This window comes from Nestor notabilis, unplaced genomic scaffold, assembly GCF_000696875.1.
Source record: "Nestor notabilis isolate BGI_N333 unplaced genomic scaffold, ASM69687v1 scaffold1145, whole genome shotgun sequence".
Lineage (NCBI taxonomy): Eukaryota > Metazoa > Chordata > Aves > Psittaciformes > Psittacidae > Nestor > Nestor notabilis.
Window position 1 is genome coordinate 146,526 of NW_009929789.1, and position 23,672 is coordinate 170,197.

General features: G+C 43.5%; 1 protein-coding gene across 1 annotated transcript in view; it reads right to left on the reverse strand.

The window, feature by feature from the left end:
- Window positions 1-23,672, reverse strand: part of SLC4A11 (solute carrier family 4, sodium borate transporter, member 11) — a 76,926-nt gene that overhangs the window by 35,529 nt on the left and 17,725 nt on the right. Inside the window, exons 3-7 of the mRNA XM_010015151.1 lie at window positions 19,675-19,721; window positions 14,968-15,199; window positions 13,644-13,725; window positions 4,198-4,321; window positions 773-976 (exon numbers count right to left, since the gene is read on the reverse strand). Of these exons, the coding sequence (XP_010013453.1) occupies window positions 773-976; window positions 4,198-4,321; window positions 13,644-13,725; window positions 14,968-15,199; window positions 19,675-19,721 (689 nt within the window). The remainder of the gene's footprint in view (window positions 1-772; window positions 977-4,197; window positions 4,322-13,643; window positions 13,726-14,967; window positions 15,200-19,674; window positions 19,722-23,672) is intronic.

The following is a 23,672-nucleotide window of genomic DNA, read 5'->3' on the forward strand; positions in this document are numbered from 1 at the left end:
GCTTATTTCCAGATGTGCAGATCAAAACCCAGAGGGGAGAAAAAAAAGAAGTGATAAATTAACCAGCTTCTGCACTGCAGGCAATTCAAAGCTTTAAGGTTATTTGTAATTCAGGGACAGGAGCAGCAGGCTAGAGATGGCACAGTTTGTTTTTCAGGTATGCTGTCTGCTTAAAGAATGAATTTCTGAGCAGAAAAACAAAGCAATGACCAATACACAGGAAATTCCAGAAAAGAAAGCAGAGTTACAGCATTTCCCTCGTACTTTAAAGTACAGAGCAAGTAATATTTTACAGAACTACAGATCAAACAGCGAGAAGTCAGGCCAAATACTGACAGGCAATTTTTAAGTGAAATTACTATGCAGAGATGGCCAAAAAGTCTTTTGGCTGTGGGAAAGACAAGCAGCAGCTCCCTTCAGATTCTAAGGATTAAGTACCTTGGACCGACAATGCACAGTGATCCATTAATCCCACCCTTCACTAAGCATCTGGAATCAAAGTCCTGTAACCATTTCAACCCCCTACTGTTCTGCATCCCTTCAGCACTTGCCTCTTTGAAGTGGGTTTTCTCTTTTAGATTTACAGTAGGAGCTAAGGAAAGCGGGCATAGACACAGCAGCAGCGTGTCGAAAGCTCAGTGCGTACAGCTTGCCAGGAAAGCCCAATGGATGCAAAGCAGCCCAAGTGCTTCATCTTCTTACCCAAACCCCTTGCATTTATACATTTAGACATCTCTGAAGCAGGGGCAGGGCAGACGTTGGTCAGCCTTACCTTGAGCGGTTTATGGCCGTGTGACTTGTGCCCATCACTTATCGAAGGTCTTTGATTCACCACCGTCAATAAGTGGCGTTGGTGGACTAAGGCTTCCTTGAACTCCTCTTCTGTTTTGGTTTCTAGGAGCTTCTGCCGAAAGGTTATGTCCGAAAACATTGTGGCAAAGGTCCTGCCCACTTCTGTGGCTGTTTTGGTACTTTTCTGAACAGGAAAAAGGAAAAAAAAAAAGAGACACAAAAGACCCTTATAAACTATTTTCTTTCATTTCTATAATGTAAAACCACTGATCTACCCCACTTGGAACTGAAGAGCAAGCTGCTTGGCTTCCAGGACCCCTGAGACACCCAGTGGAAAAGGGTACGTGTGGAAGCTGTTGCAAACAAGCATATCAACCACAGAAGGATCCCGTCTGTTCATCAACATACAGAAGCACTGATCAGTCTTACCTGATCAGCTTCCCAGGATTTGATCCAAATCTGAATCCTGCTAAACATGCATTTTATCCCTGGCTTCCCTTCCAAGCTGCTAAGGCTTAACAAAGAGTCTTTACTATCCTCCAGCATCTCAACATTACTGCTACTAGGGTGGAAAGATGCTGTAGTCAAGGTTCCTGCAGGTACAAGTGTCTTTTCTGTAAGACTGAGATTATTGTGTGTATCTGCTTCATTGGCTTCCCATTTTCTGGGAATTAAAACTCAATTCAGTTGGCCTCTCTGGGACAATTCTGGCAGCACAAGTAGAGATTTAGAGCTCTCAGCTGAAGTAACTACTCACACAAAGGAAAGCATAAGAAAGAAGCAGCTGAGCATGCACACAAGCTGCACTGTCTTCACTATATGCTTGGAAGGGACAGGAGACTTGCAAACACAAAAGATGAACAAGTGCCTATGTGCAGGCTTTAATCTTTCTGTGAGCCACAGGCCTGATCTTTGAGGATCCAGCTTCAACAGTATCCCAGACTGCTTTCCTATTGCTCCAAGCACATTGGAAATTAGATACAAAGGAACTATAAAGGAGAATGAGCTCCCCATCCCTGCACAAAGCCACCGAATCCAAGCTCTACATCCCTGGCCTGCCCAACTGCTTGTACCACTTTGTTCAGGACAGACAAGATATTTGCCGAGGCAAAGTCATGTAGAACCAGAGCTCATTAAGAGCTCCTTCTGATGCAAAGTTTTAACCCACCCGCCTTAGCTACACTCTACACTCACCACGCAGCAACTGCCAAAGACACCCAAACAACCACCCTCCTTTGGACAGCCTCCAGCCTCCTCGCAGTACTGTGAAATGTAGTAGCGAGCATGTGTGATTGATCTGAATTAGTTTGCATGATTCATAACAAAGCAGATGAACAAATTCTTCATGAACACAACCAAATAATTCATTGTCGCTTGATGCAGACAGCACAGACACATGGGTGGCATTGCACTAGTCTCAGAGGTATCACTAACACTACACTTCCTCATCACTCATACTGCCCTGCCTCCCCCTCTCCTCCATCACCCTCTCTTCATCACAGAGGATTGCTAGGACATGTTCGATTTCACTTTTTAGGGAAGGGTTTGGATTTAAGATAATCTGCTCTGGGAGCAGAATTTGTAAGCTTGGTTCTTTTAGCCTGCATTTGCCATCACAGGGGAGTCTTCTCCTCTCACCTCGAAGCAGCAGTAGTTTTTGGGCTGGATGCTGCAAGCGTTTACCTCAAGCTTCCCGATGCTGCTCCCTTTCTTTGCTTTCCAAGAGAGAAAGAGCACAGAGATTTGCAGGAGAACAAGGTTTTTCCGTTCTCCACGTTAGAGAAGGCCAAGGATCTGGATTCCTTAGCACAACAGATGTCCATTTTCTAGGCTTTTTTTTTTCTCTCTCCCCAAGCAAGGCTCATTTCATCTGTTACTGTCAGCAGGTTAATTATTTTAACTGCTGTACCAGAAATGCGTACTTAGAGCTGGCTTAGATAAACTCATTTAAAATAAAAAGCATATTGGCAACTGCAGCTCTGCTTGGCCTCCACTCCCTTCCCTTAATTTGATGCTGTCCACTGGAAATGCAAACTTCGAGGCTACAAGCGGATGTGGAGCTGTTTGCTGGGTGCTTTGCACGTAGCTGGCCAGAGATAAGCAAACTGCCATACAATGAAAGAGAGATCAATGCAATTGCACATGGGTTCAGTTGTTTCCCTGCTGCTTTTCATAAGGAACATCAATATGTTTTCAGCCAGTTGGGTTTCAGATGTATGCCAAAAGCATTGAACTGCTCAGTTGGGAAAATCTGCCAAAAATCCTGGGAAATAAGGAAACACCAGTATTTCCATTTAAACAGGGGTGGTGGTGGAGGGGTAGAGGTGACAGACAGACCAGACTAGAAGGTCCCAAGGTCACATAGATAGCATTGAAGAGCAGGAAACTGAATCAGGATGCATACTGTTCCAGACAAGGTCTCCAACCTCTCCAGCAGCTCCCAGAAGCACAGACCCAGTAGTCCCAAGGTGTAAACAGCCAGCTTAAGTGTGAAAAGGTCTTGGGCTTTGAACCATTCAACCATTAGCTAGAAGAACACACCAGCTTGATCAAGCCAGGGCTTTCTAGGAAGACAGGATGGTGATCCCCAATTAACCTTGATGCCCCCCATGATACTGCAGTAAATGTGTACTACCATGCTATTTGTTTGACTTGTCTACACCAAAGAACCAGTAAGTACATTTGTCAAGCATTAACCTTGCTGGTTTGAGTGCCAAAAGCTATGAACACACTTCCCAGTGGACCTCAGGACAGTCTGACCTTAGAAGCAACCCAGCTCCCAAGTAGTCTTGTCCATACTGTAACAGAGCTCACAAAATTACATCTTCCTCTTGGTTACATCAGTCCATCTGCATCTGCTGCAACCACATCTGCAGCATGACTCAGTGTTCCATCAAGAGAGCTTGCTGGAAAGCAACTCAGACCTTTGCAATGGGGCATCAGCTACAGACTCAGAGGCCTTCACAAGCATGGCTTTAAGCAGGAATAGCATTCCTTACCTCTGAAAGTAGTAGCTAAACTAGTAAAGCTGGCAGGGGGCGAATCTGTGGACTTGCATATGCATCACAGCATGCAAAAAGTGCATTATCTGTAGAGTAAAGCATGCATCACCGTAGCTCTAGCAAAAAGTATATGGGGACTAAGACACATTTGATCTGTAATGTTTTCCTCCCAGTCAGGCTAAAGGCCTTTCTTTGGGATGAGACTAGGACACAGCTGACTAATTTACCCCTCACAAACACAAAGTATAAATCATCTTGACAACTGCTGAGATGATCTTGGGCATTTTCACATCCTCTTGGCGTTTAAAAAGTAATATGTTATCATAAAGCCAAAGGGACCAAGGAAAAGCAATCTTGGGAGAACTGTCTGAAGCATCAGAGTAAATGCAAACAGAATACTCACCATTTTTGGAGGAGCAAGGACTAATATCACGAATCTCACTTCGCAGGAGTTTTCACCCCAATTCTGAGGCCTCTCCAGGCGGCTGATGCAAACATGACGTCGCTGAAGGGACTTTATAGTGCAACTGTCAATGAAGATGGCACTGTTATACTTGGTTCTAGACACATACAATCACAGAATCAATCAGGTCAGAAAAGACCTTTAAGATGATTAAGTCCAATCATTCCCCCAGCACTGCCAGGGCCACCACTAACCCCTGGCACTGAAGCCTAATCTACATGTTGTGTGAACACTTCCAGGGATGGTGATTCCAGCACTGCCCTGGACAGCCTGTTCCAATGCCAAACTACCCTCTCAGTGAAGAGATTGTTCCTAATATCCAGTCTAAACCTCCCCTGGCATAGCTTGAGGCTGTTGCCTCTTGTCCTATCACTTGTTACCTGGGACAAGAGACCAGGGCATGTGCAAGGGGCATTTCCAAGGTTTATGCATCTATTTCAACTCTGAGAAACAACAGATGATGTTGGTTGTTAAAGGGTCACTTCTGAACTCTTAAATGGTGCCTTTAAGTTACTATCAGCCAATAATTCTAACTCTTGTAGAATTTTACATCCAGGGTTTTATGGGAAATAACTTTCAAGATTTCCATCTTTTCCCTCTTCTCTGTCTGCTTTTTAATAGCCAAGAAATCAAAAGACAAAGCGTAACATATCTAGTACTTGCAGTGCTACAGAAGCTTCTACGGAAAAGCCCTCTTCGAAACGAACACCACCTACATTATTGGAAAGCAGTTTACACTTCATTTCATTTCACCTCATCTCCCAAAGTGCTTTTGGAAACATTAAGGCAAGATGCCAAACCAACATATTTCCACTTTTGCCTTGGGCTGCTCTCTCGCTGCTGGAATTGATTTCCCTATTTGCTCTCTGCTGTTATTTTCCCCCTTTCTGGTACAGGTGAGTTATAGAAACCAAGCTGACCTCCTTGCTCAGGATCTACAAAGGCTGTAGCAGGCGGGATTACTGCTCAGAGGGAAACCCTTGGCTGCAATCCAGTCAGCTCTACTGGATGTGATGGTTGTTTGACTCCAGTAACAAAGACTAGCAACAACTTGAAATAAACACAGAGCATCTTTGGATGCTGTGAAAGACCAGAATGGGATATTTAAGCAGAGCTGTGATATGAATAGCCATCATTTTTCCTGCTGGGAAGTGGTTTGGTGCTGTTGCAGGAGGTTGCTAACGTCAGCCTGGAATGCAGCTCTCCTATTCCCATGAAAGCCACCTACTACTTCCCAAATCTTCTGAAGAGCACTGGTAAAACGTGTACACAGGGTTTGCCTGTTAACACTGAAAGAGGTATGGAAGTGTGTTTTCCTACCTCAGAGTGACTTTTTTCTGGTTCAAAGTCACTTTGACTGCTTGCTCCCTTTTATTCATCTAGCAAGCACCTATCTCAGTCCCCTGTGATAGGAGGATTCATCTCTCCTTTAACTTCTCTTCCATTTCTTTCCTTGCAACATGTATCCTCACACCCATGCACCCTGAAGGCTCTTCCAGTAACGGCTCTTGAAGAGTTGAAGAGCCATCTCTTTGGAGATGTACTCATCAGGAGCACATTATACTTTCTTTTCAGTCCTTAATAACTTGCATGCAAAAGTCACACCACCAAGTGTTTTCTTATTGACTTCCTGATCACAGATTGGAAGCAGCCTACTTACACAAATCAATCTGACAAAGACACTTGTCAGAGAACAACCAAACAGCTTAATTAGAACAATACAGGTCATGAGTAAGATGACAGTATTTCATTTATTTCTCAACTCCCCTCCATCACAGTCCCTTGTGCTTTTTCTACTTGAATTAGCTTTGGAAAAGAGAAAGATTAAGTCAGGTCCTAAGGTTAGGAGTTAAATCTCTTCTGAAGTAATTGGAAATAGAGTGTAAGCTATCTTTTTGACTAAACCCATAGTTTGGATCTGAAACAATCCTTGTCCTTCCCTCCCAAGGGATCAAATGAACACAGACAACACTATTTCACAAGCAAATCAAAGCTCTTGGTAGCAATCCTTCTGTGGCTGGACAGCATACAAGTCTCCTCGTGTTATAGTTCAACAAGTCAATGGGGAAGATGCATGAACTTTGGGCTTTAGACTAACAGGAAAACCTTCAAGTGGTCCAACACCTTCAGTTCTCTCACCTTCATCCACCCGGTCACCAGGAGTGAACAGTTAATGCACAATGAGCAAACATTACCCGTGTATTCTGAGCTCTGTTCTCAGCATTTTCACACTCTGCTGTTGAGCTCTTCAATTTGTTTGGAAAAGGAAGGCTTTCTGAATATCATTTCTATTCCAGACATGGCCAGAAGCAGATATCAGATATCTATTGCTCACAGAGCCATACTAACTACACTTAGCTGTACTACGCTTTCCAGACATAATCCCTTTCCCACCACGTCTACTACACGTTTCCTACTATGTATTTGCCCTGGCAAGAAACTACTGAAGTACAAACTATGGCCAGAGAAGACTTATTACAGGGCAAGGGCTGATCACACCAGTACCTGAAGTGGGGCAGGATACTAAGGTGAAGGTAAGTTTGTATGTGTTGTGGAGGTACAAGTTACCAGCCATCTCAGTACCTGCATGTCTGCTCCCACCCCATTTGAGTAAATCCAAGAACTGAAACCTCACAAAAACATCTTCAACTGCTCCTACCCAAGGTAAGAAAGCCAATGTGCAAGAGCCCTGCTCTCCTAGCTACAATACATGAAATCATGCTGCAATATAGCAAGTTACTTGGAAAAATCCATTATACAGTGCAATAATTAAGCAAGCCACATGTTCTTCTGTACCTAGTTTTCTCCCTGAAGTGACAGGGTTATGTTTCAGCTCTCTAACTTGTCTCTGTCTCTCAGGCTATGCTATCCTGCCACAGTGCCAGTCCACAGGGCTACACCACAGTTCAGTTCAATAACTTCTTGGGTATGGAGGAGAAAACTTGACTCTAAAAGGCTGCTCTTTGCTATTGGATCCCTTTCACATACAACCTAATTTTCCATGCAACCAAGCCAAAACCTTATGCTTCAATGAATCAGGACTTCTCTTTTTCCTTAACTAGAGGGACTGAGAGTGTTCAACAAGAGGATCTCACATCATTACTCATTTTTATCTGAAGTAGTTTTATCTACAGTGCTGGAGTTTGAAACTTCTCACACCTTGAGACAGTTCCTTTCAACTCTTCTATGAAGAGCTCTATTGACACCAACACATACACCTGAATCCCAGCATCACTTACACCAGTAAAGCTGAGTGTGAACCACTGAAGAATTGCCAACCTAGTTCAGGTCTATGTCTGGACACAATTTAAGTCAATAATACCTTTATAAATGAGGCTGAGTTGGCTTAGTGAGGCTAAAGCAGAGTAAAACCAGATTTAAATAGGTGCCACAGAGGTCTGATGCATCTAAGCACTCCTACAAGCGCCTATGTGCAGAATGCAGCCTCATCTGCACTAAGCCTGGTCTTTCTCTGTTATATCCACTTATTTAGGGGGAAAAATGGTGTCTCAGTACTTTTAGTGGAAGGACAAGTCACTTCATCTCAAGCTTTTCTTTAATCTGAGCCATTATTTAGCTGACTTAAACCCTATTTCCTGGTGTAGCACTTACAGCTCCCACTTTTATTTCTACTCCAGAATCCAGAAACAAATATAATACAATCCCAGCCCCCACTAGACTTATGCAAATATTTGTAAAGGGCAAAAAGAAGTAAAGTTATTTGGTTCACATGGGGAAATCCCAAGTTATGCAAGACTGCAGGTAAAACTCAGCATAGCCCAGGCCAAGAGGAGAGTCACTTTCAAAATGAATCAACTTATTTCAAGTAGCGCTTAAGTAAATTCCTACAAGGAAAAAAAAGAACTAATAATCTGAAGGATAAATAGCCAAAGCTCCCAAAAGCTTAAGAACTAGCAAGGCATTTTCAGCTGACTCTAAATCATGTCTGGTTTGGCCAAAGTCTCCAAGTTCCCTTTTGGTTTGGTTTGATTTGAGCTAAATGATTCTCCTTTGGTTTGGCCAGAAAGTTGAAAAATCTATTTTCACCCGGTATTAGTCACACAAGGCAAAGCTGGGCTATGATTTAATGAGATGCCAGGTTGTGTTCTCAGCAATTTTATCTTGATCCTCCAATAATTGAGCTCATAAAAAGGGCGTTTAAGTTATAGCACTCATTCTGCTTCATTGTGCTCCTCTCATTCCAGGCTGTGTATCTAGCAGCGTTGAGCGTGGCACTCCGATGGTGAGAACTGGCAATGCTCCACCAAAATCACTGATACACCGAGCCACACAAACTGCAGGTCTGCCCCACACCCAAGATGTTATCAGAGTAATAACACATTTCTCAACCAAATCATCAAAAAGGTCAAACTATGGAGACCCAAGAGAAACAGAAACCTCTTTAAACAGGGCAAGAAAGGAAGTTAATACAGAAACAAATGATACCCTGCAGTAAGAAAAAGTGCCCAGCAGAGGTAATCAGCTAGCCAGCCTTTTCCTGTCCTGATGCAGAACAACAATGACACTTCTTGTTCTCATCCACTGCACATAAATCTTCCTCCGTGGAGCAGCTCCAGGCACAAACTTTCAGAAACCAGAATTTGCAAGTGAGGAATGAAGCTGTGACCAGCAAGCCAGCTCACCCTCAGCTTGGCACAGTGCTGCTACAGCAACAAAGTCGCTCCAAGCTGGACTGGTAAATGCACTTTGCTGGGCTCCAGAAAGACTCATCCTCTCTAGCAGTTGATCTCTGTAGGGAAAAGTGTTCCCTATGGGTCAATGCATAAGGAAACATCTCCTCCTCCCTGTACAGATGCTGCAGGCACTAGAAAAAGTCAGCCTTCTCTCCAACAGATCCTGCTGGGGATCCAAATTCCTAAAGAAGGGTTTGAATTTGAGAACACCTCTTCATAACAGCACCTGCAAAAGAGCTTCAGCTCTCCAGCATAACCTGGGAGAGCCCAGCAAGGGTGGCCAGGCACTTAAAAAGGAAATCAGTCAGTTCTTTGAACCCAAAGAACACTTGAGATAGATGATGGTGATACATGTTGGAGAAGAGGCCCTTGTAAACAAAACTCCATATTTTGCAATCATAAATCTAAAGGATAATACTTGTTTTAAACAGCTGCACTGTTTAAGTTTCCATAGGATCCCATTTAGCTCTTTGAAAGAAGGGGCAACATTCTGAGGAATACACAGTAACTGAAGGATCTCTACCTGAAATCTATTCAACGGCTAAATTGAAAGGAACATGGCTTTTCTATAGACCCACAAACTTCTGGGTCTACACAAATCCCTAAAACCTGAAACAGGCTTTGCATTACTTATGTTACTAATGGATCTCTCTACAAGTTTCACACAACCATCGGTTAAACATTAAATGTGAGAAGTTACTACTCAAATGTGACTATCTGGACAGTGGTGTTGCTCGATATCCAAAATAACCTCACAATACCTGTTTTTGAAAGGCTACCTGGGTTTTTCTGAGTTAAACTCCTCCACATGAATCATTGCTGTATGAGAGTAAGCAATTTGATAGCAACATAGAGCACACAAACCACTAAACCACTCTTTGCTTGCAGAGAGGCTTTTTCCCTCTGCTTTGCATGTTAAAACAGCTTTAGCAAATTAGTTTAATGCAGTGAAAATAAGTCCTTCACCAATCCATGTGCCTCATCAATGCAGCTAAGGGATACTGCTCTTCAACTGCTCAATCCAGACTATGAAGCAGCTTGCTTTCTTGTTTTCCTAAGGGTTCAGCTTTGGAAGAAAGCAATTATATGTATCTCCTGCCAAGAAGAATATAGCCTGGAAGTTGTGATGCCTGGGGAATTCCACTCAGCTCAGGAGCATTTGTTCAATAACCCACACAGCTGGTGTTTCTCCTAAAGGATGTCAAGGAGGCATCCACCAGCAGTCAGTTAAAAGCTACTTTAACACCCATAGCATCAGGTTTCCTTCATTAGAAGTGAAAAAATAATTTAAAATAGGCATTTGCATCTTCATATGTCAGAGGGTGAAAAAAGCAACTGGGTGTGATAAGACTCGGCTTGTGATGAGAGCCACTTGCCCATATACTCTCCATTGGATAAGGGTAGAGGCCTTTATTGGGCTTTTTGAGCCACAAAACTGTGCCACACCAACACCAATAGCTCTCACAAGAGCCTTGCTGATCCAGACACGCAAAGCATCCAGTTTACCTCCTCCAGACTCTGGATCATAGAATCAAACAGGTTGGAAAAGACCTCTAAGGTGATCAAGTCTAACCATTACCCCAGGACTGCCAAGACCACCACTAACCCATGTCACCAAGGTCCTCATCTACACAGAAACTCACCTACTCAACTTACCTGGAAACTCACCTATGAAACCAGATTCTTAGCTCTGTGTGGTTCATAGGGAACTCTGAGCACCCTCCTACCAGTATATCTACCTGCACCAGTCACTGCATGCTGGAGGGTTAACAAAGTACATCCCTAGACTCCTACTAACAGCAGAGCCTCCACATGCTAAATAACTTAGTAAGCCTGAGGATAAGAGTTCAGCACTCCCCATTCTGGCACAGGTCTGGCTACCCCTCATCCCAGGTTCTCTAATGAAACAATCAACCAGCAGCTTCACAGTGAAACAGCAAGAGATCTCCATACCAGCTCATGTCTTCCTCTTCTGGCAAGCACTGTGAGTAGGAGAAAGAAAGTGTTATGTCCATGTTTTCCAAGGTTTGAGATCCTGTCCTTGACAGATGAAGCTAATGTGTAACTGAAGTTTGCTTTCCAGTTAGAAAACCATCACATACACAAATACTAAGCAATTCTTCATGAGCTGGACACTGCTGGTTAGTGGGGTGTGCAGGACTGTGCTACAGTCTCAGCTACACAGAATTCCAGTGAAGGAGCCTCAAGGTTTCCATAAACTTACATACCCTGGTGTGGCTTCAGCAAGATCAGGGTTTGGTCATTCTTGACAAAAAAGCCTATTGTGGACCAGAAGCCAGTTGTTCCCCTGGACTTCAGTGGAATATTCAAACTTTAAGAACTTCCTCAACAGTTTGTTCTATCATGTGGCTATAGCCCAGATCCATATAGTACATCTGACCTTGCTGGTGGTTCAGTAGACCTGAAACTGTTAGGAAAGCACCAATTCCAACAGAAGCAGAATAGCTGTTTCACCCTAAATTTTCCCCACCACTCTTCCCACTGAAGATAATTCAAAGAGCAGCCCTTTCTTCAGCACCAGAGAGGGAACCAAAGTCTCATGTCCATTAGGACTGCTCTTCTGCAGCGAGGCTCTGCACAACTCATTGAAAATCCTATACAAGTCTAGTCTGCCTTTTTCCCCTTGAAATCAATGCAGAAACAACACTGCCAAAACCATATCTCTGAGCTGCTCTTCCTCATTAATACAATCCCACAAGAATACTCAAGCTTCTCTCATCCACGAGGAATAACAAGTTGGTTGAGGTGCACAAAACCCAGCAGCGCTGGTTTAAAATCTAGCCAAGAGTATAGAATAAATGCAAGGATGAAGAACAATAAGTATCTTAGAGGCTCCCCCCACTCTTTTCGTCAACAAATTACCCTTTTACTTCAGAGTTTTGGAAGTTGTTTTGCAATCTGACTTCAAGAAAAATGTAAGATCTAAAAATATGGTTCACAATCTGTTGCACAATAGCTACAGCAGTAATACAGTGCAATAATTAGATAATTATAGTTAATAACTCATCGCTGCTTTCCCACCACTTTCTTCTCCCTCTTCAGAGCAACAAAAGGAAGAAACAAGGAAAGTTTTGCACAAGACACCTTCGGGCTGTAAGCTTAGCTTTCAAATCATGTCTTGTCATGGAAGCTAGTATTACTCACATGGATGCTTTTAAAGCTTTGGCACACTTTCTACAGAGAGGCTGAACCTACCCTTTTCAGTTTCATGTATATAATCACAGCATTTGTATCATGATCTCTAGAAATGCTTTGTTAGTAAGTCAACACTCCCCCAAGCCCTCCATAGAGCCATGTCACATGCCACAGTAGAAACTTCCACCCTCCAACGTTCCTAGAGTAGGATGTACAGATCCTTATTGCCACTATCCCACCTATAGCACCTGAAGTGGACAAAACTGCTCAAAAGCCTCTTAGTTTACCAGTATGGAAAGACCATTTTACTGTACAAACTCTTCCTTGTGCAAGCTGCTCTGTACATACCAGGCGTAAGAGTAGAGCCAACAGTAGCACATGCAACATTGACATTATCCAGTTCACTTTATGAAGAACAGAGCCCTGATATGCAAGTTCCCTTTTTACAGAGACCACATCCTTTTCTTTGAGAAATTAGAAACAAGAATGGGGTTTTTACTGTTTCTTGGTCATTTTTTATACTTATTTTTTAAGTCACCTATTTTTGAGGCAGAATGCTCCACATTTTTTCCCAGCCATAAGCAGAGGGTAGGAGAAGAACTGCTAGTAGAAGGAAAGCTATTGTGACAGTTGTCCTAGCAAACTGGCTGTGAAGGCTAAGATATGTACATGCACTCCCCAAGCCTTTAGGCCCATATCCAACATATCCTAGTAATTTCTCTAGGAATTAACATCTTTCTTCACAATTCAACTTAGAGACTGCATATGCATAAAGGAACAGACAGAAGTCAAACTGCAATGCTTTGGTTGGCTCAATGACTTGGGTTCTGGCAGGGAAGAATGGGCATGCCAAACTGTGAAGGGACAATTTGGCTTGCCCAGCATGCTTGATTTGGAGACAATAGTTTCAAAACCCAGTTTTGGTCAAGTGGAAGCTGAGGTGAAGCCACCATGTCTCATAAATTGTAGGTGACAGAGTCCTTACTGTCTTAAGTGTCTACTCCAATGTTTAGCAGTGTTGACAATTAATCAGCGCCTGAATTAATTGCCAGACAAAGTAATCACTGTCTAAATAGTGTCAGAATTTCTGACTTCAATTTTCAGTTACAAAATTTAGATGTTCTCATCAAAGGACCTAAGAAATCTTTTGGTACGAGTTCCCAGACTTTGGCAGGCAAAGTAGTCCATAAACCAGTCTGCTTGTCCCTTTCAGAAGTTCCTCTCATTAACATTTCTGAGTAATTAGCATTTTCTGTCTTGCATTTATTTTCAGCATTCTTAGCTTGTTAACACCAGATTTCTATAGCATCCAAGAGCTCAATGCCCTGTAGAGGCTGTGGTCACCTCTGCCCAGGCTACTGCTTGTCCAAGCGGAGCATCCTACTGCTGAGACTAAGACCCTGCAGGGGGGATGAAGAGGGCATTGCCATCCTGACCCACAAGGGCACATTCTGAAGCACTATTCTTCTCAGCAGCAGCAAAAGTGACAAGTGTTGAGCAGCCAGTGGATTCTGTTAATCTAACCCAGGTACTTACATGATACAGAGCCAGGATTGCTGATATTGCACCCCTGTGACTGTCGCTGTGACCCCTTGAATTGTATCTGATAAGAGGTGAACTAGGAAGAGAAGAGAGGGAAACATTACAGACTGTTTGGTTTGCCCCTGCAAATAACATTTCCTCTCAAATGGAAGCTGAGTACTAATACAAAGCACGCTTATTTATCTGCACAGTGGATTGATGCAAGGGCAGCAGGTGACAACAGAGAAAGGTGGAAACATTTGTCCTGATGCTTTTGAATTCTGCCCTTAAACTATTCACAGCTTGGAAAGGCAGCTGTTTTCTCCTCCCAACATCAACCTACTGCAATATTAGGCTCTTAGATTAGCATTATTCAACACACACACACACACAGAGACAGGACTGGAAGGTGCATATTCTGAATCCCCTGCCCTCTCTCCCCCTCTTCCCGTTTACTGGTTTTATTTTATGGCACTGCTTATGTTTTCTTTATTGGCAGAAAGCCTATATTAAAGAGATTATAAATGCAAAGCTCTAAGACAGGTAGCAAGAAGTAACCAAAGCATGAACATGCTTACTACATGCTCAGGACTTGACATATCTGTTAAACAAATTCACTCAGGCTGTGACAGTTACATTTGAGGTGCGATGTACATGTTTGTGTATTCGCTCCTGTTGAGTCTGAAACGTCATGGGTGCCTACAGAGAAATAATGCTTGGTTAAGCTTCTTTACACCTTGGGCTAAAAGGTAGTGTTTTAGACTATGCTATGACATTTGCTGATAGCTTAAGGTGACATATGAGCCAACAACGTTGGCTAGGGCTGTCTCACTTGAGTTTCTGGAGGAAAAGTGCCTCTCATCCCTTCCAGTGGGCTGGGAGCAATGCAACGGCTCAGCCCTTCCCAACCAATTACTCATCCAAAACAGGCAAAATTCCCCCAGCCTGTGTGAATTCAGATGGAAAAACAATCACAAGGCAAAGGAGCCATTTCTGAAGAGACATCAAGTGTGTCTCTGCTGAAGAGCACTGCAAACTTGTCTGAGGACAAGCACACCTACTGGGTCCAAACAGACAAGGCAATCCAGTGCTGTCAACTTCTCACCCCAGAGAACACCACTACATGTTATCTTAACGAAACAGGGACTCCACCAAAACATAAAAGCCCTGGAGACATAAGACCCTTCAGTCTAACTGACATGGAAAAACAAGTCCCCAGTGTCACATGCAACATGCAAGGCTGGGGACCCACACAGTAGTGAACGTCAACACACCACCAGTGGAAAGGATGACAACTTAAGAGTAACCCACAGGCAAAAGCAAGTCAAGAGGTGGTTACCATTCCCTTCTCGTGGGGTCCCTGAATCTGTGAATAAAGTGCTCATGATTTTTTCAAAGTTGCAGCTTGGCTCCATGTTCTCAGGATCTTCAGCAAAGTGCTTCAGCATCTCTCGAAGAACATCGTCCAAGGAGGTGGCCGTTTCATCAAGGATGATGCTGGCTCTGGCCAAGAACCCATCCAGGTCTCTGTGGGCTCTGACTTCCTCCTCAAAATTCTTTAATTTCAGATACTGTGTTAAGAAGAGGTCAGAGCATTAGACAGATACATGCAACACCTAGCAGCAAAGGCCTAGGATCTGTGTAGCTCACAAGCAGGTTTGCTGATGTTACTGCCACCCAGCCAATGATTCTGGAATCAACTTGACCATTCAGATCACACTAGAGAAGAAAAGGTGTTTTATGCACCGATGCATTATGCGTTAATACAATGAAGGTTTGCATTTTCAAGGCTTATTCTGAGAGAGTACCCATAGGCAAATGCCTAGACACCATTAATTCTGCTTTCTATGTCAGGGTATAAAAAATATTAGGTTTTTTTCCCTTAGGATAAAGCATATAAGTTTGCCTAAAAGAAAAACGCCTAAAGGTAGCATTTAAAATCCTCTTTAGGTTTAAATAATCCAGGAAGTTCACAGAAATGTGGGAGAAGTTATATGGAAAGAATCTGAGCTCAGCAGCATGAAAATTACCAGTATGCATCTCAGTGCAACCTGACCCAGTTCTTTCCAGACTGGGAACCATCTCTCCCCAGGTTATGGAGCCTGAAGTGGGAGATGGGGAGTTCTATCCAGCCCATACTTCCTAAATTTTTATTGTTCCCACTCCCAAGGAAGTTTTCTTCTTCTGTGCATTACGTTTAGCTTTGAATCAATAAAAAGGGCAGGAGAGAGAGGCTGAAACTGTCTCAACTCTCTGCTGGTTCCCTCTGCTGTCCCAGACTCACTGGCCTTGAGATGGAAGGAACACCCAAGCTGTATTGCAGAACCTCAATGCCTTTCTGTATGCGTCAGCTGTGAAGTTTGTTAATTGAGTGATCAAAATGCAAATGCATGGTTCCCATTTCACAGTCCTTGGAAATCCACACATGGAATTAGCACTCACAGTGCTGGTCAGGAAGGACTGACAGTTCTGTCCTCTCCTTCAACAGCTTAAGATTGAGTGAGGAAATGGGAACTGCACTTTGTTATATGGATCTTCCTTCCGACGGGAAACCAGCCAGGCTTGAATTCATGATGTTGAGGACCAGATTGTCAAGATACATTTAAATCTCAGCTCAGTAACAAGCTCTGAATTGCTTTCACAAATCTGTCACCAAGTTGCCTTCACAACCTGGACCTTGGCACATTCTCCCCCAAGTTAAAGGGCCACCCCTAAGCCTGACTCATGGATCCCCTCCTCTCACACGTACCCTTTCTACCTTTTCCATTTATAGCCTAGACACAGGGAAAAAAAATGTTAACATCTCACTAATTACTGTAATTATCACAGCAACTATCAAGTTGTCAGTACACATCCATTGCAATTAGCACTGTTTTACTTTGCATCAATCACTTCTTACACAGCATCCTCGAGAGGGAGGATTCTCTGAAGGATTTCAGCTCCCACCCCCAAGGCTTTGTTACCATCTGCTCTTAGGAGAGGAGACAGTGACACAGCTTCATTAAACTCCACCTAAAAGAGACCATGTAACTGCAAGTGGCCAAGTCAGTCTCAAATGAATCACTGGATGAGAGCAGATTAAAACACTTATCACCATCTGTAACACTGGTGTTCATGGGGTCACCATATGACCAGCAACCACCTCCCAGAGGTAACCCATTTTGGTTTGTCTGCCATGCAGAGCCCAACTTAGGATGTAGGTTCAAACAGCAAAGAGGCCAAATGACCTAGACAGGATTTAACAAGGTGAATGGCAGAGGAGGTACCCATGGAGGTATAAGGAAGGTTACAGCATCAGGAGTGCCAGGGAGCTTCCAGAAAAGCACGAATGGCTTTGTGTCACCAACTTCTCCCATGCATGAGAGAAGCCACCAGAAGCAGAACAGTGGAAGGAGAAAGTTGAGGGATAACTGAAGGAGAGCAGAAATGAATCAAAGGCATTCAGAAGAGGGCTATTATCTGCCCACATCATCTCAATCATCTCTGATCCTCCAGCAAGCTGTGCGTGACAGCATTGTTTGCTTGTTGTGGCAGGACAGCCCCATCAGCAGCTTACTGCAAGTCATAAGGATGAAGCTCCAGTCCTGCCACAGGCTTCAGGCAATGCCTTGAGTAAATAATTTTCCATGCTACAACTTTCCATCTTCCTGTTTTATTCCCCTGCTCCTGTGCAGGAAATAAGGGCAATATCCATCCTTGTTATCACTCCCATAACATCGAGTAAGATATGTTCATTTAACATCGCAAAGCAACTACCATGAAAGGATACAAATACATGACTCCAAGACAAACCAAAATGAAATTAATGGAAGCACTGGTACAGCAACATCTCAGAGGATAGCTCAAAAAGAACTGTTCCAGTCAGGATAGCTGGTGGTTTCAGGAGAGATTAATGATGGCTCCTTAACTATCTAGCTAAAAAATACTTGTGAAGTCACACCAGGATACTTGATGCTGGAAACCTGATGCTGGAAACTGTTTAGCAAGAAACCCAAGACAGCTACCCAATAGCCTTTTTAATAGCACTGAGTACCCTTGATTGCAAAGCTGCACATTGCATCGCAGCAAGAACAGAGGCTGTTGGGCCAAAGAAAGAGGAACATATTGAAACAGCCTCCACCAACCTCAGGCAGGTCTCTTGGCCAGTCACACACTATCTGTGCAAAAAAGAGCTCTCAACACTCACCAAAAAAGCCTAAAAAGCAAGTTTTCTGCTGGTTGGCTACTCTGAAGACCATGTCCGCTTACGGACACTGCAAGCAGCTTACAAAAAGGGGTATCCAAAAGCTATGTTGTCCCAAGCAGAGCTCTACCTGTGCTACTGCCATGATGGCTTGGGCAAATTTGCTCAGAAACACACCATGATGGTGATTAAATAGTTCAAAGCACTTCAGTGAGCTTCTCCTTGTTTATGCCTACCAAGTGGCATGCTGGATAGCAACTTGCCTGAGACAGATTGTGCTTCCAGCACTCCTGAAAGGGAACAAGTACCACAGGCTACTGCCAGACCCAGGGACAACCTAGCAGGGGAACATCTCCAGACAAAGCTTCTGACCTGACCACTTTCCTGCTAGTAACTCCCTCTTCACAAACAATTGAAGCCATCTCCTCTGTGACTCAGGTCCCAATTTCCTTTGCATTTAAAGCACAAACTTTCCACTCATCCTCCCTGGGGGCAAAACCTGGCAATAGCATCTTCTCTCAAGCCCTGCTAAGGCATGCTGGCTTTCTGCTATTTGTTGTTCAACAGCTCACTACAATGCTCAAGCATGAACTGCAGGCCAGAAAAAGCAGGAATCCTGCAGCTCTGAAAAGGAAAATTAAAAGAGACACTTGCATATTAGTAGCTTTAAACTATTTCTTATCAGAGGCAGACCCTGCATTAGGGGATAGAATTTGCACTTCAGGTGATTAGGTTCTTGGGTTACTTTCAGTCAAGTGTACATAACTCAGAGCTGTAGCACTAGTATTAGACAAGACAACTTACTGACAAAGACATTTCCATTCTTGAGCATGAATAACTCATTTTAACTTCCATGGCTAAATATCAAACAATGTTCAATTTCTTTTTGATGGTAGTGGATTTGTTTTGGGGTTTTTGTTTTAAGCTGGAGAGGGGAAGGTTCCTTCTACTGAGGCCGTTACATGTTTTCCTCCACCTGTTAATTTAGCCTGCTGAAATACTTCTTAAGGATTTCAACATAGAGGCCTAAAAGCAAAGCAGAGCTAAAGAGCTCTCTGTGATTCCCTAAAAACCCCCCAAGGCTTTGGTACATAGATTTAAGAACCCAAGGTAACAACCTTCAACAGAGCTTGCAATATGATTTACCAGGATCAGCAATGCTACAAGTTCTCAGGCAGGCAGGCAGCCCCTCCAGCCAGCAGATGAGGCAAGACTCAAGCCAACTCAAAGCTTCACAACCCCAAAGACTTCATGTGGTATTAAATATCAACCCATTTCCTCCCTGCATACTTTCATAGTCGGAGGTTTGTACTAACAGGGTTTATATGAGGTTTTTTTGCACTTTCACCTTATTGTTATTGAGTTACAGTCTCAAGAGCAAGTGTAAACTAAGTGTTGTTTCCTAATTGTCCTCCTAGACAGTGTGCTTCCAGGGAATTCACTCCCGCTGAACCTCATGAAGGCAGACCTGATTAGCTGGAATAAACAGGAAACCAAAATCACAGCAATGTCTATTGGGTGTTTCTGCTTTCGGTTGGAGAGGAGCTCAACAGCCTGAATCTATGGTGCATGCTTGGATCCCTTTGCAGGCAGCTGTAGAAGAGAAAGTGATGAATTAATATGTCAAGGAATTGTGTCAGACAAAAAGCAGTGGAACAATCAGAATTACAGAGAAACTGGAGAATGAGCAGCACATGGCTTGTTAGGTTTAAAGAGAGAGGAATTCAAGGGAAAAGCCATTAACACACCTTCTGTTCAGGTCAGAAACAAACATTCCCCCACTCCTACGAAGTGTTTCAAGGTCCTTTTTCTCTGCTTCTAGATGATGTAAAAATAAAGTGACCACACAGCATCCGTACTTACCTTCCTTGATGTGTGCAGTAACACGCAGCCAGCACTTTCATTTTCATCTGGAAAAGGGAAAAGTAAAATAAAATCAGAACAATGTTGCTACTGCAGGTGCCTGACAGGCAGCAGGAACCAAGCAGAAGGCTCAGAAGGAGGTGAACTATCACTCTTTTGGCAGAGGATGATCTCTACAGAAAAGGAGAGATTCAACTTTTACAACATTTCCCATTTTGGAAGTGTAAACCAAGAGTAGAAGCAGCTTTTGGCATTATCCGATTAGTTGGGGGTTGTCTCTTGCAACTTTGGGGGGGGTTTGTTTTCAGATTCTCTATGTATTTTTACTCTTCCCTACCCCCCGCCTCCCCAAAAAATAATCTAACTCCTAATCCTTTAGGTAATCATTTAATCCAATGCATCGTTGTTTGATAGATTGAGGCTAAGATTGCATGAGTCACGCTCGGTTGGAAACCATTCTTGTCCTCCTTAAAGAGTCAACAATAACACCCAGGCACTTCCAAGGGAGCAGGCTGTGAGAGATCACACGCAGTGACTCCAAGATGAGCAAATTAATGTCCTGTCAACTCACCACGCTGCCTCCATAAATCTCAGCGTAAAGCAACGGAGCTCTTGGGAAAGAAAACTGCTGTTTAGGGACTATTAAGTGTCACTTAACATGCAGCTGAGTACAGGGGTACCAGGAAGTTCCCCGTTCAAACTTCCAAGCACCAATGTTAACATTTTCTTTGGGTGTTTATGAAGCAACTTTTGGGGTATAAGTTAAAAGACAAAGAAATATTGGTTGTTTTTGCCACAGGCCCATTCCACACTGTTTGCATCCAAGGCAACTTCTCTGTAGCATCATTAGTACGACAAATACTGTCTTTGTATCCTTCTCAAGTCCTCATCTTCACCCCTCAGAAAACCCACAAGACTGAGCTGCTACCGAAGCAATACACGAAACACGTGAACAGCTGTCATTCAAATGAGCATGGAAAAAACCCACTGAAGACCAAAAACTTTTCCAGAGGCCAAGCAGTGGAAAAGTACAGAGATGTAACACAGCATTACAGCTACTCGGATGAGGGGTTTGCTTCCTTTCCAGATCTGGACTTCCAAATCCTGACCTATAACAACTTCTTCAATCCCATTTCACAGGCTGAACACACACACAGAGGCACCTTCAAGCCCAGCCCCTTCTAGTCTCCAAAAAATAAACTGACTGAGGATGCAATTCACACGACAACACCAGAACTCAAAAACAACCCAATTACCTTTTGCACAGAGAAAGCTGCTTTAACCAACACAATCCCTGATCAAATAGGAATTTGAGTCATGCCATGCAACTCAAACTGGGAGCAGAGCCGACTGGAGAAGAGGGAAAGGATTCATCTCCTTTATCTCCCACTAAACAAAACAAGACAGTTCAGAGGCTTTGGTTACATCACCCAACTGAAGTTGGGTAAAGTTGGATGCTGTACATGTGATTAAAAACATCACTTAACTAGACAAGTCTGCTGGTGCAATGGTCCCAATAATTACTGCTTTTGACGCATCTTTTGGAGAACACAAGCTGTTTCATCTAAAAAATGCTATTCATTATTAAAAAGCAAGCACCCAAATAAACCAGAAACATCAAGCATTTTCCCTAGGCTCTTATGTTTGTAGTTCTCCAGTGCTCACTTACTCAACTTACAGCCTAATTACACATGCAAAAGTATGCTGGAAGATTTGGAAGCCATAAATATTCATTGAGGAGAAACCATGTTTTGGGTTTTCAGCTCTTGCAAGAAATAGTTTTATAGAGACAAAAAAATACCCCCAACCTTCAACAATGGCAAGCACATGCTAGAAGGTATCTGCAGTCTGTCCTCACAGATGCTTGCAAACACAACAGAAATTCATGCTGTCCTTTTGTCATGCAGTAACTCTTGGTTCCTCTTATCAGTTTCAAGCATGTATCAATCTTCTGTGCTGACAGCTCTCTCAGGTACTCATCTTGGATGAGCACCGAGTGCTGCTTTATCAATGCAAGCAAAACCATCTAATTACATCTGTTGGACCAGGATCTTTCAAGCTTCTCGAAAAAGCATGTCTGGGTAGGGAGGTGATGCTTTGGAAAGGCCAGAGTCTCATTCAGCGTTTCATCCAAGCAACATGCCACTCAGACTTGACCCATGGAAAGGAGACAGCTAGATATGGTCATCCCACTTCTGGGCTGTTACCTTAAAGGCCTACTGGAGTTCTACAACATTATTCAGAGTAGCAAACCCACTGGAACATGAAAAGTGGGAGGAACACACACACAGAGACTTCCCAAGTGCTCTTCTACCTCACTTACGAGTCACCCAGTTACTTACTGGAGGGGAACCCACTAGGCAATGTGGGATAAAACCCTGCAATGTTCAGGTCTTTGGTCAACATGGTCTACTGGGAGGTGCCTCATGGGCAGCGAGTTGGAACTAGGTCTTAAGGTCCTTTCCAACCCAAATCATTCTATGATTCTATGAGGTTCCAAGGCACATCCATTGGGAGATAGCCTGGCTAAAGCCCATGACCAACCACCATTAGCCTTTCACCCATTTTCTCCTCCTTCAAAGCACTATTATTGCTTCCTTCCAGTTATGGAGGAGCTGAAAAGATGCAACACCCTAAACCCTTGCAGCTCCATGGAGGAGCCAGCCCTTCATGGGGACAAAATGGATGCAGAAAGCCATAGATCCACCCTCTATGACAGAGGAGAAACATCCATCAATCATCAGTTACATCTCACTACCAGGAGTAATAATTAGAACTCACACCTGAATGTCAGGATTAAGTGTACTTAAACAGAAAGAAGAGGTCAGGGCTATGAAAACTTTTCACTTCTATTTTTATGGTCCTCCTCGCTGGACAAAGCAGGCTGCAAAACTCTATTTTAGGCAAGCTAGCTAGCTACAGGCGTTATTGTCTGTGTCCTCACACACAGTTAAAGGAGAGCTGCCAGGGGTGGCCGACCTTATCTGTTAGGCTGTGCTCCAGGTTCTGCCCAGGGGAAAACCCAAAAGCCAGCAACGCATCTCCAACATCCCCTGGCAGGCACATCAAGGGGACACTCATATCCCGAATTCCTAGGACGCGTGCACGCAGGCACGCAGCTCTACTCGCGGTGACTTGCAGGGAGTTCACTTCAGTTTTAGTGAAGCTGATGAATTGCCAACGTTAGACTTACACTTGTGGCCTCGTGTCAGCACATTGAGAGCTCTGCCAAGGCACTGTGGCACGTCTCCATTGTTTATTTCCCACCATTTGCAGAAGAACAGGACCCATCCAGCTTCGAGATGAACAAGGAGATTTAATACTTGGAAGCAAGAAATGGAGCGGGAAATTTGCCGTATTCCAAAGCGGTTTCATCCACGCTGCCCTTTAAATGACATCCCTAATAGCAACCCAGAGAAATTAAATCCCCTGCTTGCATCCCCTCCATCCCCTGTTTAGATAGTGCCACCTTCTATGCAAAGATAACCCTGAAAACAAACCCATGAAAGTAGTATGCCAAAGTTGAAGGCTTTTCACCCCTTGCCTTAAGAGATCTCCTTTCACTTAAGATCTCCTTTCCCTGCTACAGGTCCCCAGTGCTGCCCTTAACACCTGAGAAGATCCAAAAGTCTTTGGAGTGAAGCCACCACTGGAGGCTTGCAGCATCTTAAGACCACCTTTCTCTGGGATAAAGGAGTGGAAATTGGAAAGCAGGAACATTTTGGCTGTGCACGTGTCAGTGGACATTACTTTAGATCTATATTCACTCCCTAGTGCATCTGCATGGGAAACAGGCTAATAAATCAGAGCAGAATACTACATTAGCACTTCCATGGTTCTCCCAGGAAAACATCAAGCATCTCTTAGAAGTGGAAATATCTAAGGTAGGGGAGTTTTAGTGTAAAAAAAAAAAGCTATTTTATCTGGACATTCTTCAGAGGTCTGAGCAAATCCAAGCTCAACCACTTGTACTGGATCACATTGTGAGCAGAAAACTA